The 20,327-nt window shown below is 40.2% G+C and overlaps 1 protein-coding gene across 1 annotated transcript in view; it reads left to right on the forward strand.

Moving 5' to 3' along the window:
* The window catches only part of LOC121867841, a 94,371-nt gene that overhangs the window by 46,839 nt on the left and 27,205 nt on the right, over positions 1-20,327 (forward strand). Inside the window, exon 2 of the mRNA XM_042367959.1 lies at positions 16,345-17,645. Coding sequence (XP_042223893.1) covers positions 17,147-17,645 — 499 coding nt within the window. The 5' untranslated portion in view covers positions 16,345-17,146. The remainder of the gene's footprint in view (positions 1-16,344; positions 17,646-20,327) is intronic.

Below are 20,327 nucleotides of genomic sequence, written 5' to 3' on the forward strand. Positions count from 1 at the left end.
GGTTCGACACACGTATGAGTGATAAAGGTTGGGTGTAAACAGGGCTGCCTCGCGTGAACCAATATTCCCGCTGCAGCACCCGTCATTCTTATGTTCTTATGTGTGTGGAGAGAGAGAGAGAGAGTGTGTGTGTGTGTGTGTGTGTGTGTGTGTGTGTGTGTGTGTGTGAGGTCGACAGAGAGAAAGAGAGAGAGAGAGAGAGAACATGTATGTGTGTGGAGGTAAAGGGAGGGAGGGAGGGAGGGAAAGAGAAGGGAGAAAGGGAGGAGGCTGAGTGTATGTGTGTGGGTGTGTGTGTGTGTGTGTGTATGTGTGTGTGTGTGTGTGTGTGTGTATGGAGGCGGAGGGAGGGAGGGAGGGAGGGGTGCTTATGTGGGTGGGCTGTAAGATGAAACGTGAAGCAATTATCAGTCTCTCAGTGGGTGTATGCCTGAGGTCGTGAGGTCGTGACGCCGTTGTTTGATGTACAATACCTCTTCGTAACTCTTGCCTCTGGGGACGCTGGAGTCAATTTTTTATGTTTGACCTGTATGTGTGTGTGTGTGTGTGTGTGTGTGTGTGTGTGTGTCTCCATCTGTGTGTATGAATGTATACGTATGATTATAATTCACACCTGGGAAAACTGACCCAAACAAAAGGTGAAATTCTTGAGACAATTGTTACTCCCAACACATCAACCCTCCTCTATCTCCTCCTCTATCTCCTCCTCCTCTATCTCCTCCTTCTCTATCTCCTCATATATCTCTCCTCTATCTCCTCCTCTATCTCCTCCTCTATCTGCTACTCTATCTCCTCTTCTATCTCCTCATATATCTCTCCTCTATCTCCTCATATATCTCTCCCCTATCTCCTCCTCTATCTCCTCCTCCTCCTACTACTACCTCTCCTCTCCTCTCTCCTCTATTCTATCTTGCTGCATAAATTCAATGGCCAGGTTCCCCCTATACACTAAGACGCACCCCTCTATCCAATGTCCTATCAATTACCGTGGTCCCTATCTTCCCTACACTGGCTCTCATAAGTGGCTCTACTCTCACGTGTCTCTACCCTAACATACAGGTATATATATATATTGAGGTGATTATGCTACCTGAGAAAGCAATTAATCGTTTTCCTTCTTGTTATCATTAGTAGTTTTTTTTTTCGTCTACATTATCGTTATTATTGTTATCTTTTTTATCGTCTTAATTAATGTCTTTGTCATCATCATCATCATCATCATCATCATCATCAACCGTGGTATCATTATTAACATCAACATCGTCATTGCCAACTACTTCATCACTATCATCATCAATCACCATTATCCCCATCATCCTCTAGAACTAAAATCTCCCATTATTTTTTCCCTCTCTTATCCTTACCATTAACTACCCCCCTCCCCTCCCTCCCCCCCATCCCCCCTTCCCTTAACCATTACATTAACCCAACAAGACAACAATAACACATTAATTTCTCTAGGATAAAAAAAAATATTCCCTTCATCCTACCTCCTTTTCTCTTTCCTTTCTCCTATAAACTTTCCCCAGCTGACTCGATCTGTTACAAAACGTCCCCCTTCCTCTCTCATCCCTTCCCCCCCTCACTACTTTCTATTTTTTCCCAGCTTTCTCTTTTAAAACTTTCACCAACTAGTCCCTATACACATTTTCCCTTTCACCAACCTGAGCTCAGACAGTAAGTAAAAATTTTTCCTCGTCTTTTACTGAGGAACAAAAGGAACCATTACTTGCCTGGAAACTCCTATCGATTGCTGACTGGTTTTGAGCCGACGATAAGATACCATTCGGGTTCTTTCTTTCCTCCCCAGCGGTTCTCAGAGGGGTTCTGTGCTGGTACTCTCTCTCTCTCTCTCTCTCTCTCTCTCTCTCTCTCTCTCTCTCTTCGTTTTCTCTTTCATTCTGTCTGTCTGTCTCTTCCCATTTACCTCATACAGTTTTATCTGTGTATCTCATCTCCAACATTCATTCATATTCCTCCCTTGTCTCACATTCTTCAAATTTATTACCTTTAACTCTCATCTCTTCTCTTCTTTCCCCATTTCCTTTATTTATCCCTTCATTCCCACTATTCCTTATCTTTATCATTCAACCTAACTCAAAACCAGATATACAGGGTGCCTCAAAATAAGTATACACAACTCTTGGACAACACGTGAATGTTCTTATTACCTCAGCAACATTGTCCTAGCTTTTGCAACACCCCGTACATCAATACGTTCAAGGTATATACAATGTTTCTGATGTATTACAAACATATATACGATCTCCATGAAATTCTATGTTAGTGTGTATATATTTTTTGAAAACACCCTGTATAGATGGGCATTCATTTCCCATATAGATAAAAAAAACGCGCGCGTGTGTGTGTGTGTGTGTGTGTGTGTGTGTGTGTGTGTGTGTGTGTGTGTGTGTCTGTCTGTCTGTTTTCTGTCTGTGTATATAGATTCGATACCAACATACATATAATGAATATAAAGCAAATAACATAAAAAAAAATAAAAAAAAAGAATTAACATCCCCAACCCGTCACACCTGTCTCACCTGCCACACCTGTCTCACCTGTCTCACCTGTCTCTCGTCACTATAATAAAGTTACACAAACAACAGATAAACTCCTGAATGCTCTTTATAAAATATTCACGAAGTTGACCAACAGAGACATTCGAAACACATCACATCTGTTCACATTTACACCAACCAACAATTACAGTACAATTACCATTAAATAAAAAAAAATGTTCAAATCACTAGCCTAGGGAATCGAAATGGAAAGAACGTAAAAGTAATTTATTGGTGAAGGTAAATTGTGTAGACCAAAGATAAATCGTAGAGAAATAATCCCTAAATAACATATTGTGTCGGTAAGGAAGAACACGAGATCAGGTGGGTAAGACGAGGCAGGTATTAGTCTAATCAGGTTGAACATTATTGAACAGGTGATGATAATGAACAGTATTATTAATTTAAGTCTTATGAATATTTCTTTACTTGAAGCATATTGACAACTAACTCGTATTTTAATGTAATTATACTTCGGGGATTTCTGATTAATCTTCCATATGGATTAATTTATACATTGAAAAACACCAGATAAACAAAGTGTGTATTTTTCCGTATTTTACAAGAGAGAGGTGCTACATACCCTTATGGGACTATACCACGTTGAACTAGTGTGAAAAAGAGAAAATGTGAAAGAGAAAGAGAGAGAAAATATAAAAATAAGAGTGAAAAAGAGGGGAAAAGGTGGAGATATAAAGAGGAAGCAGAAAATGAGAGAGAAAGAGAGGGAAATGGAACGTAAATAAAGAGACGAAACGAGGAAATAACAAAAGAAAGAGAAAGAGAAAATAAGAGATAAGAAAAGAGAAAATGAGAGAGAAACGGCGGGAGAGAATGAATGATAAGAAAATGAGAGAGAAAATGAGAGATAGAGAGAAAACGGCAAATATAACCCCTTAAATGTCTCACGATATAAAACAGAAAAAAACAAAACCAAAAATATTTTCCCTTACACAAACAGAAGACTAAAACCAACCATATATCCAATTTATCAGCTGAAGATTAAAATAAATTCATCCAACACAACCTATCAGCATAAAAATAAAATACAAACAAAAAATTTCAATTCATAAAACGATAAAAAAAAAAGTAAGAAACACGTAAAAATATTCATCAAATTCCCAAAACCTTAGAACTACACTAAACACATAACTTAAATGTCAAACGTCACCAGACTTTTGCCTTTTGGGTGTGGTGTCATTTAAAGCAGATGTAGTCGATCAAATAAACTATACCCAAATTATGTTAAACAATATGACACGACAGATTGAAGGATTTTGATAACCCTACAGAGACAACAGGAATCGTAGTGTTCATTTTGAAATTCATCGATACCCCCAAGAACAGATAGTTTTTTTGATCGACTGTAAGTAGCAAATTACTTCATACATAAACCTTTATTCTGTGACTAATATTTGGATTCGGATTTAAAATACATTACATAGACCCACGAAACATGTATGGCTAGCAACTATAATCCCTGATGTAAATAAAATCTATCAGTCAAGTAAGGAAACACGTGTAATTGAGCTGAATAAAAGCATCTAACAAAATCAATGGAGAATATTTCTTGCTCAACTATATAGCGAAACTAACAGTCCATTAATTTAAGGTAAACAAACAAATCACACCATTACACTCAATAACCACAACACCTTTACTACCAATAAAGGTATCCGTTATCCAGTATGGTGTTCACTGTAATGGATACATAACAAATGCAGCGTTACAGGACTCTACAGAAAGATGGAAAACAAAACAGAATAAATATGTGTGATTTAATTGTTTTCTCTATCTCTCCCTCTAAAACACACACACACACACACACACACATACACACACACACACATCCACACACACACACACACACACACGCAGTCGGGCTAAATTCCAGTTTACGCAATTTTTATGAGACTACATCAGGAAATTCGTAAGTCATCGGTACAGAACTCCAAAAAGAATAGTGTTGATTTTCGTGCTACAATGGGATGGATTTAGGAGAGTAATTTTTTTGGGGGGTACAGGGTGGGGGTGTGGATGGGGGGGGTGGATGGCGGGTGGGTGGGTGGGTAGGAGGTTGTGTGGAGGGGGTTAAAGTGTTCGAGTAGTAATGCATGTAGAAGGCGTGACGTGAATCCAGTTGACAGTCTTCTTAAATCTATGGACGAGTATTTCTTCTTCTTCTTCTTCTTCTTCTTTTTCTTTTTCTTCTTCTTCTTCTTCCTACTACTTCTCTTCCACTTCCTCCTACTTCTGTCTCCACTTCCTCCTCATTCTTCTTCTTTCGCTTCCTCCTACTTTTTCTTCTTCATCATTTCTAAGATTATCATGATTTTAAACGCATTTCTCCTCTCTGAGTATTACGGTCACCTGCACTTATATCTGGTACAGTGGCTGGCATGTTTTGTGGGATGTGGCACCTCTGTGTTGATTTAAATCGCATTAAAACTCCCGGAATGACCCTTAAGAACCTCGCAATAGTAGCCAGACTAAAGATACTAGATATACATTCCACAATGCTGCCACATCTCACAAAACACCCCAGCTACTGTACCAGGTATAAGTGCAGGCGACTGTACAATACACCCTCTTCCACCACCATATGTTCCTATTCTTCTTGATTCCACTGTTGTTGTAACCGACCCTCTTCTCATCCTGTCCTCATAAAACCTTCTTTGTTTACATTCATGAAAAAAACTCTTCCCAACACAATCACCTTCCTTTCATTCTATCCTCTCACTCCCAAACATCGAATTATTCCACCCTATACCTAACTTAACTCTTCCTGTGTCGAGGGTTTCATGTACACAGAGGCAATAACCTACAACGTGATCTCCTTTCCTGCCTCGTTCGCGTTAACTGTTTCTCCATATTCGTGGCAATCAGCTGCCCCCTTTGGGCTACTAAAGCATATATGAAACAGAGAGGGTGACGGTAACTTTCCCTGCACGTATCGCTAATTGATCATTAAATCTCTCTTTCTCTCTCTCTCTCTCTCTCTCTCTTTCTTTGTGTATGTGTTAAGCAAGAAACACCCATACCACCCACTGTTGTCTTGCTTAAACCTTGTAAAATCATCTTTTCGTTACCTTTAACTTTACTTTATCCTAACCTAACCTATCCTAACCTGACTTTACCTAAGCAAATAAACCCTACCCTACCCTACCCTACCCTACCCTACCCTACCCTACCCTACCCTACACCCTCAGCATACAGCATCCTTCAACTTTAAACCATAACACAACACCTCTCTCAAACACTCTTGCTACACCACTTAACAAACACATATTTTTTTTTTCTTTATAAGCTTAACTGAGTCTTCTTTCCCAGCAATGGCGAATCCAGATTTTTGAAAGGAGAATCTAGGGAGGAGGCGAGAGGTGTATTTTTTTCTTTTTTTAAATCACATAAATTCTCACCTTCACTCTCCCCTTCTATTCGCTTTTCATTCATTTTTTGTGTATTCTTGTATTTATTTTATATATCTCTTTTATCTCTTTCCCTTCCTGTTCTATCTACTATTGTTACTATCTACGTTCTCTCCCCTTTAGTTTCCCCCTTACTCTTCCTCTCCCTCTCACTATCCCTCTCCCTTTCTCCCTCCCTCTCCCCCTCACTCTTCTTGTCCCTCTGTCTCTCCCTCTCCCTCTACCATTTCCCCTCTACCATATACACTTCATCTTCCCCTCTATCCAACACTACCATTTCCCCTCTACCATATACACTTCATCTTCCCCTCTACCACACTACCACTTCCCCTCTACCATATACACTTCATCTTCCCCTCTACCACACTACCACTTCCCCTCTACCATATACACTTCATCTTCCCCTCTATCATTTACTAGTGTCTTTCCCCTCTTCTCGCTCTCACAGGCTGTAGTTCCCCTTCTTAACTTGTGCCAGACTTGAGTCACTGGTTGAAACTCACTCCCCTAAACTTAGCCACCTTGAGGAGCGCTGTCTGTCTGTCTGTCTGTCTTTCCTGTCTGTCTGTCCTGTCTGGTCTGTCTGTCTGTCTGTCTGTCTGTCCTGTCTGTCTGTCTATCCTGTCTGTCTGTCCTGTCTGTCTGTCTGTCTGTGTCAGTGAAAATACATAATAAAAGAAATCCGGATAAAATTTATAGATAAAAGAGCCAGTTAAAAGGCCTCGAACAAAAGGCTCCAGTTAAAAGTCTCCAGTTAAATAGCCCAAAATAAAAGGCTCCAGTTAAAAGGCACCAAATAAAAGGCTCCTGTTTAAAGGGTACGCAATAACCTTAATAACTTATAGCATCAGAAGCATCCCAAATAGAAGCAAAGACTCGGTTCGAATAGAAGAAGAATAAGTGTTTTTTTAATTAATCGGGACACGTTGATCTTTTTAATTAAAAAGACTTTGGCTCCTCTTTGATATGTGAGTGAGCTGGGAAGAATGCTTGTGTGTGTGTGTGTGTGTGTATTTTTTATGTTCTCTCTCGACCATACTAATAACAACAGTAAACAGAGGAATTTTAACGTTGTTTTCCTAACGCATCACTGAGCTTCAACACACACACACACACACACACACACACACACACACACACACACACACACACACACATTAACAATGCATTGATGATTAGAACAGTTTTTAATGAGAGGATAATGACCAGCTTGCAGAATCGCTCAAAGTGGAAAATTCTAAATGACAACAACGTAACTAAAGAATGTGCTCCAGTGAATTTTCCAGGGTATCAAAGAGAGATTTATCGCCTTAATGTTTAGGAACAAATACACAACCAGCGCCAAGACCCAACAAACACACGACCAGCACCATAATGTGTAGACCCAACAAACACACAACCAGCACCATAATGTTTAGTTTGACCCAACAAACACACGACCAACTTTCCTCAATGTTTAGTTGACCCAACAAACACGACCAGCGCCATAATGTTTGGTTTGACCCAACAAACACACGACCAGCACCATAATGTGTAGACCCAACAAACACACAACCAGCACCATAATGTTTAGTTTGACCCAACAAACACACGACCAGCACCATAATTAGTTTGACCCAACAAACACACGACCAGCGCCATAATGTTTAGTTTGACCCAACAAACACACGACCAGCACCATAATGTTTAGTTTGACCCAACAAACACACGACCAGCACCATAATGTTGAACAAACAAACACACGACCAGCACCATAATGTTTAGTTTGACCCAACAAACACACGACCAGCGCCATAATGTTTAGTTTGACCCAACAAACACGACCAGCACCATAATGTTTAGTTTGACCCAACAAACACACGACCAGCACCATAATGTTTAGTTTGACCCAACAAACACACGACCAGCGCCATAATGTTTAGTTTGACCCAACAAACACACACCAGCACCATAATGTTTAGTTTGACCCAACAAACACACGACCAGCACCATAATGTTTAGTTTGACCCAACAAACCGACCAGCACCATAATGTTTAGTTTGACCCAACAAACACACGACCAGCGCCATAATGTTTAGTTTGACCCAACAAACACGACCAGCACCATAATGTGTAGACCCAACAAACACACAACCAGCACCATAATGTTTAGTTTGACCCAACAAACACACGACCAGCACCATAATGTTTAGTTTGACCCAACAAACACACGACCAGCGCCATAATGTTTAGTTTGACCCAACAAACACACGACCAGCACCATAATGTGTAGACCCAACAAACACACAACCAGCACCATAATGTTTAGTTTGACCCAACAAACCACGACCAGCCCATAATGTTTAGTTTGACCCAACAAACACACGACAGCACCATAATGTTTAGTTTACCCAACAAACACGACCAGCACCATAATGTTTAGTTTGACCCAACAAACACACGACCAGCGCCATAATGTTTAGTTTGACCCAACAAACACACGACCAGCACCATAATGTAGACCCAACAAACACACAACCAGCACCATAATGTTTAGTTTGACCCAACAAACACACGACCAGCACCATAATGTTTAGTTTGACCCAACAAACACACGACCAGCGCCATAATGTTTAGTTTGACCCAACAAACACACGACCAGCACCATAATGTGTAGACCCAACAAACACACAACCAGCACCATAATGTTTAGTTTGACCCAACAAACACACGACCAGCACCATAATGTTTAGTTTGACCCAACAAACACGACCAGCGCCATAATGTTTAGTTTGACCCAACAAACACACGACCAGCGCCATAATGTTTAGTTTGACCCAACAAACACGACCAGCACCATAATGTTTGCCAAACACCGACCAGCACCATAATGTTTAGTTTGACCCAACAAACACACGACCAGCGCAATGTTTAGTTAAAACACGACCAGCGCCATAATGTTTAGTTTGACCCAACAAACACGACCAGCATAATGTTTAGTTTGACCCAACCGACCAGCACCATAATGTAGACCCAACAAACACACAACCAGCACCATAATGTTGAGTTTACCAACAAACACACGACCAACTCATAATGTTTAGTTTGACCCAACAAACACGACCAGCACCATAATGTTTAGTTTGACCCAACAAACACGACCAGCACCATAATGTTTAGTTTGACCCAACAAACACACGACCAGCACCATAATGTTTAGTTTGACCCAACAAACCACGACCAGCACCATAATGTTTAGTTTGACCCAACAAAACACGACCAGCGCCATAATGTTTAGTTTGACCCAACAAACACACGACCAGCACCATAATGTTTAGTTTGACCCAACAAACGACCAGCACCATAATGTTGTTTGCCAACAAACACACGACCAGCACCATAATGTTTAGTTTGACCCAACAAACACACGACCAGCACCATAATGTTTAGTTTGACCCAACAAACACACGACCAGCACCATAATGTAGACCCAACAAACACACGACCAGCACCATAATGTTTAGTTTGACCCAACAAACACACGACCAGCACCATAATGTTTAGTTTGACCCAACAAACACACGACCAGCACCATAATGTTTAGTTTGACCCAACAAACACACGACCAGCACCATAATGTTTAGTTTGACCCAACAAACACACGACCAGCGCCATAATGTTTAGTTTGACCCAACAAACACACGACCAGCGCCATAATGTGTAGACCCAACAAACACACAACCAGCACCATAATGTTTAGACCCAACAAACACACGACCAGACCTGTTATATATATACGCTACCAAGAACACAAATAGGTAATTCTACTCCACCAATTATCTCGTCGATTTGGGTCATATGATTACCTTCCTGACATATCTACTACCAATTTAAACTCCCTTAATAAATATAGGACAATTGGGACATACATTAAAAAAACAAAATAAAACACTAATAATTCCAATGGTAAAATGGAACAAATTACCAGAACACAATAGATACCTGAGGGGTCATGACCAGGTAATATCTCAGGTTAGTATTCACGTATATTCCTGTAATTAACAATACATTTCTAACCATCAATCATATCTTCAATAATAAACTAAATAAACTATAAAAAAAAAAACCTAGTGTCATGAACGCTGCTAAACAGGTAAATTTCATAGCCTTTACCTGAGGTGTTTTGTTAAGTTTATTCCCGTAATTTAAGTTCCTAGTGTACCGGAACCGCTTGACTATAGGAACGCATCTAGTAAACCCCATCAGTGTGTCGTGTGAATTGTAATCCAATGGGTGTATGTCTTCCCGCTTGTTGGTGTTGGAATGGACGGGAGGTGGGTAAAAGCTTTTGTTATTCGTGAAGACTTAATAGAGGAGGAAGAAGTCTTATTTCCCGACGAGGGGATTAAAATGTAGGAGTTAACTCTTTCACCACCAGCCAGATTTTAACTTTGTAGTGGTGTGTGTGTGTGTGTGTGTGTGTGTGTGTGTGTGTGTGTGTGTGTGTGTGTACTTAAAAAAACATCCTCGACTCATAACCACATCAATATTTTATTAATCTATACGTATTAGATTCCCATATTTCTTACTCTCTCTTGTTAAATTCATTCTCTATTAACCAACTGTCTCGCTCTAGTTAATATATCAGATTATATTACTAAGGTATTTTAACTCCATCTGGATATAATTTACGATAATTATATCTTACGGTAATAATTAATATCTCATCGAGTGAATTATTTATAACTCAAGATTGAAAACTGTCGTAATGGTGTAGTTTATAGACCAATAATTTCATATCGAATTGTATTTATAATTCTCATCTTGTTTACGATTATTTCTTTGCATCTTGATCATTGTAATGATTTAATTCCATCATTGATTACTTTATTGTAAAAACAAAATAATCTGCTTCTACGAGAAAATTATAATTATACAACATTAATTCACAGTTTAAAGGGAAAGAAAGGGGAGGATAATTTAATTGAGGTATAAGTATCTGTCTGTCTGTCTTGTCTGTCTGTCTGTCTGTCTTGTCTTTCTGTCTGTCTGTCTGTACGTGGGTGTGTGTATGTATGTGTGCAAGTATATTTTGTACGTTTATATCCGATTATGCTTGTACGTGTGCATGTCTACAGTCCATCAGGTGTATCAGTGAATGTGTGGGCGAGGCGTCACACCATCCACCACGACGATAAAGTGTATTGAATTGAAAGTTATTGTATTCCTGTGGAGGTAATTCCCCCAGGTGGTTTACAGGTGACAAAGGCGACAGGTGAGGCGGTAATCTACTTAAATGTCGGGAACTGATCGATGCAATATCTTATGAGCACGCAGGTAGGTGTAGAGAGAGAGAGAGAGAGAGAGAGAGAGAGAGAGAGAGAGAGAGAGAGAGAGAGATACGTATATACTTGTAGACATAGTTTTATAATGTATACTCTTGTTTGTACGAATTTACAAACGCACATACATTGACACACACACACACACACATACACACACACACGCGGGCATACTCGACGACTTCCTGCTGCAAATTGCGTGCATAAGCCGAAACATATTGGTGCAGTATTAGCGCTCAATATTGATTCAGAATCGATAGAGGATCTGTACCATGGATCAATGTGGAGGTTACAACCACTAAGGTATAGCGGCGAGGGCGAGGGGAAGGGGTGGGGAGGGGGTGGGGGTGAGAGAAAGGGGAGAGGTGGGGGGTATAGGAGGTGGGGTTTGGTGGGGTAGAAGGTGACGTGGAGGAGGGAGGTGGGAAGGAAGGTGTTGCTTGGGCGAACTCCAGTGTTTTCCAATAGCTTAAACCTCAGACACCTTTGTTAAGGAGGAGTGATGGTGGTGGTGAGAGAGAGTGGGGGAGGGGTGAGGAGGGGTGTTGAAGAGAAAGAGGTTGACAGACGGACAGAGAAGAAGAGAGAAAGAAAGATATAAAGAAAGACAAACAGACAGACAAACAGAGAGGGAAAGAGACAGTGAAAGAGAGAAAAATAGAACGACAAATAGACCAGGGAGAGAGAGAGAGATAAATAGAGAGAGAGAGAGACAGACAGACAGGAGAGAATCGTTTCATCAGGTTGCAATTTTGTGACATTCGCTCGACAACACCAGAACGCAATGTCTCTCATAGCGATACATCAACACGAATCAATCTAGTGCTGGATGGCAGTCTCTCTCTCTACCTGTATGACATAGTGTGTGTGTGTGTGTGTGTGTCATAGTGGCGTCCTGTGGTGTAATAGTCAACATGCTCGCCTCGCAAGCGAGTGGACCCGGGTTCGATGCTCGGGCAGGGTGAAACTATGGGAAAGTTTCTTTACGCCATTTGCCTCTGTCTACCCAGTAGTAATTGGAAACCTAGATGTTAATCGATTTGCTGATCGTGTTCCGGGGTAATGGTCAGCCAGTGCGGTTGCGAGTTGTCCGGTCTGTTTTAGTGTTGTGTTATAATATACATCTATTATACGGTTTAAAACAGGTACTGTACTTGGCTGGGTTGTTCACTTGAAGTCAATTAACGTAGTATAGGTCAGAATAAGACCAGATAAAATTAACTAAGATTCGATATGATTAAAAAAACTCCAGTTACCTTCAAATTAACGAAATAGGTCAAATTTAACACGATGAGGCCATTAAGAGTCAAATCAGGTCAATCTAAATAAATTCCAACTATTCAGAATCAATTAAAAATCCCATGAATTCAAATAATATTAATAACTCACAGATAATGTCACGTAAGTTCAAATGAGATCAGGTAGTGTTAATTAAATAAAGGTAAGGTCAGGTAAGGTTAAAGTTGAGGTAATTACAGGTAACGGTATAATAGTTAATTCAATACAGACAATGTAATTAAGAACAAGTAAGGTGTAGCAAGTTTAATTAAGGATTTAAGAATTTTAGATCAAGAGGGAGTGAGTCAGAGGTGAAGGATGCGTTGAAAGATTAGCTTAGATAGTTTATGAAGGAAATAGATGGTAAGGTAGATAAATAGATGCAAATAGTTACGTGGAAATACCTTTTAAAACACACTCACACACACACACACACACACACACACACACACACACACATAAATAAACACATACACACACAAACACACATATAAAGACCGAGTGTAAACATGTACTAAAACTTGCCAGATCACACACACACACACACACACACACACACCTAACAGCTATAGTACACGCACTTGCCTACAGTAATGTATTGGTTTATTGCTCCCAGTTCGTAACCCAAAACTCCAGAACCTGGGATCGAATCTCCAATGAGAGGTGAATGTTTGAAATGTCTACTGATGTATAGCAAGATGTGGTGGCGGTGGCTATGGTAGCGGTGGTAGTGGTGGTGGTGGTGGTGGTGGTAATAGAGGTAGTAGTGTTGGTTGTGGTAGTGGTGGGTATGGTGGTAGTGGTGGTGGTGGTAATAGAGTAGTAGTGTTGGTTGTGGTAGTGGTGGGTATGGTTTGCGATGGTGGTGGTGGTAATAGAGGTAGTAGTGGTAGTGGTGGTGGTGTGTAGTGGTGGGTATGGTTGCGATGGTGGTGGTGGTGGTGGTGGTGGTAATAGCGGTAGTAGTGTTGGTTGTGGTAGTGGTGGGTATGGTTGCGATGGTGGTGGTGGTAATAGAGGTAGTAGTGTTGGTTGTGGTAGTGGTGGTTATGGTAGCGGTGGTAGTGTGGTGGTGGTGGTGGTAATTGCGGTAGTAGTGTTGGTTGTGGTAGTGGTGGTTATGGTAGCGGTGGTAGTGGTGGTGGTGGTGGTAATAGCGGTAGTAGTGTTGGTTGTGGTAGTGGTGGGTATGGTTGCGATGGTGGTAGTGGTGGTGGTAATGGTTGTAGTGGTGGTGGTTGTGGTAGTGGTGGGTATGGTTGCGATGGTGGTAGTGGTGGTGATGGTGGTGGTAATAGAGGTAGTAGTGTTGGTTGTGGTAGTGGTGGGTATGGTTGCGATGGTGATAGTGGTAGTAGTGGCCAAATGTAACTAACCTAACTTAACTAACCTTACTTAACCTAACCTAACTTAACTTAACCTAATCTAATTTAACCTAAACCTAACCCAATTCTAAACCCGCTGTTATTATACTACCATTGATCTGAGTCTTTTTATAATCTAATTAATTGATGTTATATATTTTTCTATAATTTGGTTTCCGTTTCATGTATATAATTTTAGTCTTGTCCCTCTGAGTTCGTGGAGAATTTATACTTTATTTGATAATTAATTTGTAATATTTAACTTTGGGAAGCATTTCATATATTATATCTGTGCATAATGGTTATATAATTTGCAATTTAAATGAAAACTATATATTCCAAAACGTATAATATGGAAAATTTTCTATATATTTTTTAAATTATTCCTTAAACTGTGATTATTGATCGTGTAAGTTGCTTTTTTTATGCAAAACAATATGACACCGGAGACGAAATATTTTGACAACACTACCGAGACAATAGGAGTCGTATTGATCATTTCTAAATTCATCGGACTCATCCAATAAGATTTTTTACCATGTGTACTTCCAAACTATGTATTCATAATTAATACCTGAGCTGTGAGATTAATGTTACCTTAATGAAATAAATTCTTGCGTGACTTGAACTAACATCAATAATTAATACTAATGCCAATAACAATTTAGTATTCGGCACAAGTGAGGTATAATTGATCCTGTTTTCTGGCATATAACTCTTCCGGCAGCCACACACACACACAGACACACACACACACACACACACACACACAGACACACACACACACACACACACACACCATAACTCATTATAATAAAACACAAACCATACATACATACATACACATTTTTCACCCAAGAGGGACTATGCTCAGAGAGACTACACCTCCCCTCACAAAAGTTGGTGTAGTCTTTGAAGTTTTCATCTCAAAACTGTAACTTGTGTTCACAACACCTGTGGGAACACAAGTTAAAGTTGCGCTTCTCGTATCTACTCCACCAGCTGGTACGTGAGGCTAAAATCTGCTGACTGAGGGCAAGGGCGTGTAATTCAGTACCCTGAGTCGTAAATTACAAAATAGATGTAATTTAACAACATTAACTTTGAGGTAGATTAGGTTATGTAAGGCTCCTGCTGTTGATATTAAATATTATATTATTTTTCCTCTCTCTCTCGGTGCAGAATATATCAGATATTTTTTGTAAGTAAACACGAACGAGAGGCAGCACCGTGCTAACTCGTACATGTTGTAAAACCTTAATGCGACACAGTGAATAAAACACTAAATAGCACCAAACGTCAACCTTAATCATCACAAACACACGATTCTCATTAAAGATGGGGGTCGTTTGGTCCTAATTCATCCCTTCGTTCAGACCTAGAGACGAGGGGCAGTGGGGGGAGGGTAGTGAGGAGTAGTGAGGTAATGGGGGTAGTGGAGGGGTAGTGGTTGATTGTGGGGGTGGGGTAGTGGGGTGATGGGATATTGGGGATTGTGGGGGGTAGTGGGTGATTGTAGGAGGTAGTGGGGAAATGGGAAGGCAATGGGGTAATGGGGAGGTAATAGGGTAATGGGGGTAGTGGAGGGGTATAATGGGGAGGTAATGGGAAGATAATGGGGTAATGGGGAGGGTCCTTGTATAACCTTTGACTTCCCATATTCCCATGTTGCAGAAATCTCATCCCTTCCTCATCTCGTAGCCAAACCTTTGATCTCACTTCATCAGATGTCGAACCCGTTTCATTTCTGTGATTTCCGACAACAAGGAGACGGCCGATGGCTTCATTGATATAACCTGGTGGATTCTGATGTCGAGGAGTCGCACTTATATTACAACCTATATAGCTACATTATATCTATCTATCTATCTGTCTATCTATCTATCTATCTATCTGTCTATCTATCTGTCTATCTATCTATTTATATATTATTTATTAATGTATTTATGTACATATAGTGATAAACCTCTCTTTAACGGACTATATTAGAGAAGAAAGTCCGTTATATAGAGAGTGTTAGATGTGAAACTTCTATTAAACGGATAATATTGAGAGAGAAGTCCGTTATATGGAGATGTCAAAATATGAAGAACAAAAATAAATTATATATTTTTTTCATATGATGATTTTAATTAATGGAAAAATAACTTGTTTATATATTTGATATCATTTACGAATGTTAATCATGATCCCAAGTGTAACCTAACCTAACCTATACTAACCTAACCTAACATAATATAACATAACATAACATAACATAGCATAACATAACCTATCCAAACCTAACCAAGTGATACAAGGTCATACTCCAAGTCATATTCCTTCAGCTACAGTACCTTATATTTTATAACTTCAACATCAGTCTAATTAAGATTTTTGGTTTCCTTTACAGAAAAAAACGTGGTAGGTGGTGGAGCAGACAGACACACACACACTCACTCACTCGCCTGGGAGAAGCCTCAAGAGCTTCAGAAGTTGTGAGAGTTGTGAAGCGAAACTTTTGAAGAAGAAGAATTACTCGTCTGATTCACAAGAAATAAATTTACGGGTAAAATAGTAAGAAAATAACATTTATCATCCTGAGGCTTCAAGAAATATTGTGGTAAAGAGTGTGAAGAATATTATTAGAAATATTCATGAGAGTTGAGTGAGATATTTGTTTTCATGATTAAAGATTAAGTCAAGAGTGAAGAGAACAAGAAAGTTCAAAAATTGAAGGTCTAATGACACGCTCTAACGACTAAGACGGAGCCAAGTCACGAAACTTTAACTCGAGGCAGCAAGACAAACACAAGCTGGTAATTCTAAGATAAACATCAAGAAAAAGCTAAGAACTTGTTAGTAAAAGCGCTGCCAATGGTCTGGCAACGACAATTACCGACACACTGACCACGAGTACCTGAAAACTATGTGGTGTTTCCGGTACAGTAAACAATATGTTTTATTATCAATACTAAATCATTTCTTTTCATGGTGGTAAAGGTACCTTTATAATAAAGATATATTTACACCTTATCCTTGTGTCTGTAAATATTCACAAAGGAAGAAAAACACTGAAAAGAGGCGAGATAAACAATAATAGTAGAGATGTGGTTCATATGGATAAGGAACATGACAGACAAACACAAGCTCTGTGACTGGTGGAAATTCAACTGAGAATTTGTTATAAAAGCTTGAGTGTGACAACAGCAACGATGCGACATAACCTTAGTGTTACTGTGTACCACAGTAGTGGCCACAGTGGTGAAGATGCAGGTAGTGGTTACCATGGTAACGCCAGCGCTGAAAAATTTTTCCGCGTCTGCACTATTGATAATGACGTCATCACTGACCTCCACGACAAAATGAGCACCACCGACCATGGCAACACAAGGAGCGCTGAAAGCAGTGGCAACTCTAGCAGCAGTTACGATGGCTCCTCCCTTCCTTTACGACACTCAACCAATGCAGCCAATCCTTCCCCACCTGTGGCTGAGGTATTATCCGAGGCCACTAACCACAGAGCCCTAGACCCCCGAGGGACACCCACCCACACCACTAACAACACCAGCAGGAGTCACAACCATGGCAGCAGGGAGACCACAACCACGTACAGCCACGGCATTAACCACGCGTACGGCACCCAGCAGAGCAACACCAGCTGGCTACGAGTCCTTCTCACTTTATTGGCGGTGCTTCCTACCCTGGCTAAAGGTATGTGGCGGTGGTTTGTCTCTCCTTCAGGTGTTGGTGGAGTTGTGCTTGTGAACTGGTGCTTGAGGGGTAGTGCTTGTGAACTGGTGCTTGAGGAGTGGTGCTTGTGAACTGGTGCTTGAGGGGTAGTGCTTGTGAACTGGTGCTTGAGGGGTAGTGCTTGTGAACTGGTGCTTGAGGAGTAGTGCTTGTGAACTGGTACTTGAGGCTCGTATACCGGTGCTTCAGGAGTGTTTAGACTGGTGCTGGGAGGGAGGTGTGTGTGTGTGTGTGCCTGCGTGTCTGTGTCGGTCTGTGTGCGTGTATGTGTGTGTGAAACAGAGAATGTGTGTGTGTGTGTGTGAAAGAGAGAGAGATGAGAGAGTTATTAATTGATAATATAAAAAAGTCATGTGTCAGTGTGTCGCCACTCGCCAGACCACACACGCAGCACCCGGCCAGCCACTGTGAAAGTCTACGGTCAACACCACCCACGTTTCACTTACTCTGCTCACGACTGTCCAACATATTATTTTATTGATTTTAACATTATTATTTCTTTTGTGCGTGTGTGTGTGTGTGTGTGTGTGTAATAACAATAATAATTAACGGTTTATTGAAAGAGCATGGCTGCCAGAAGGCTGGAAATATACAATTACATAATTGGGGAATGGGTCTCTTGATTTACAAATGATGTACACGTAATATAAGTGATACAATTAAGATATATAATAATTAGGTGTTGATAATTTGTACAATGGTTGGGACTGGGCTGTGTGCGTGTATGTGTGTGTGTAAAAGAGAGAGAGATGAGAGAGTTATTAATTGATAATATAAAAAAGTGGTGTGTCAGTGTATCGCCACTCGCCAGACGGGATGCACCGCTAGACCTCACGCGCACCACCCGGCCAGCCACTGTGAAAGTCTACGGTTAACACCACCCACGTTTCACTTACTCTGCTCGCGACGGTCCAACATATTATTATATTGATTTTAACATTATTATTTCTTGTTTGTGTGTGTGTGTGTGTGTGTGTGTGTGTGTGTGTGTGTGTGTGTGTGTGTGTGTGTGTGGTGATGCCCGTAGGCTTGGAGTTAATGAGACTTCCACTCCCTCATTACCACGACGCACACGTAGCCCCACTCACTTAATGACCCTCATCATCTGACCATCCTTCCACCTCCTCCTTCATCTTCATCTTCTCTTCCCCCTCTTTCTCCTCTACAAGTAATCATCTTTTTTTTCGTCGTCTCCTACTGCTTTACTATTTCCCCTCTTCGTATTTTTGTTTCTCTTATCTCCCTCCTATTATTATTTTTCATCCCACGTATTCATTCTGCTCCTTTTCCTTCCCCCTATTTCTCTTTCCTCTCCTCCTTTTCTTCCTCGTTATTCTCCCCCTCTTCCATATCCTCTCTCTCTGTCTCTGGTTATTTCCGTCTTCCTCCTCCTCCTCCTCCTCCTCCTCCTCTTCCAATTATTCCACCTCTTCTCTTCCTCCTCAATAACAAACTACAATACAAGAATATCACATACCACCTAGCTCTTAAATAACCCCCAGACTCTCTCTCTCTCTCTCTCTCTCTCTCTCTCTCTCTCTCTCTCTCTCTCTCTCTCTCAAAAAATAAATAAATAACCACACCTTATACTTAACTGCTATATAAGAGACACAAATCATTCCTCAAAGTACTAATGTTATAAATTATTACACCGCAAAATCCCAACATTAAAAAGAATTCCATCAAATAAAAAAAGTAAAAAGAAAAAAGTCCAACACTATCTGGCTTTTGTTTCCTGACATACCAAACGTCTCCTAAATAATAAAAAAAAAATAATAAAAAAAAGAGTTCGGCATTACTGTCAAAGAATTGCATGTTCAATGATTTTATATTATGTGTCTTATTTTACGAGACTACTAACTCTTTAAATTACCTGTGTTTTAGGAGACAGGTAGTTATTTGGTCCAGGTGTGCGTGGACCCGACTGTGGTGGTGACTTTCATTGTGTGTGTGTGTGTGTATATGTGTGTGTATATGTGTGTGTGTGTGTGTGTGTGTGTGTGTGTGTGTGTGTAAGTATATATATATGTATGTGTATAAGTATATATATATGTGTGTGTGTGTATATATGTGCGTGTGTGTATATATGTGTGTATACATGTACATATATACACTATCGTCAATATGCACCAGACAAGTCACCAATAAACACCTCATTGTCTCAGAGCCTCAGGAATTTCACCGTATCTGAATGCCCTCATAAAAAACTCTTCCATTCTAGATACCTTCTAAGCCGTCCTCAACTCCGAATACCGTAAAACCTCTATTTAACGGACTGTATAGGAGAGGGTGGTCCGTTATATATAAAACCTCCTTCTAGCTGACTATAAGAAGTTAGTCCGTTATATGGAAGTCCGTTATATAGAAGTCCGTTATATGGATGTTTTACTATATCACATTCTCAAATACTACAACTGTTATGGCGTCTTGATGCTGGCTGGTGACGGAGTCGATTTCACATACATATTATATATAAGAGAATTTTACATTATAGTATTTCCCAGATAAAAGTGAACAAATTTCATATATTTCTCACAACTTTTATATGACTGCGAAGTATAGATCTACAACTTTATGTATCATAGAGTTACAGAATTATAGAGGTTCTCGTATAATCAAATGATAAGATGATCCGGTGTGAAT

This window comes from Homarus americanus, unplaced genomic scaffold (assembly GCF_018991925.1).
Source record: "Homarus americanus isolate GMGI-L3 unplaced genomic scaffold, GMGI_Hamer_2.0 scaffold37049, whole genome shotgun sequence".
In the NCBI taxonomy this organism is placed as follows: domain Eukaryota; kingdom Metazoa; phylum Arthropoda; class Malacostraca; order Decapoda; family Nephropidae; genus Homarus; species Homarus americanus.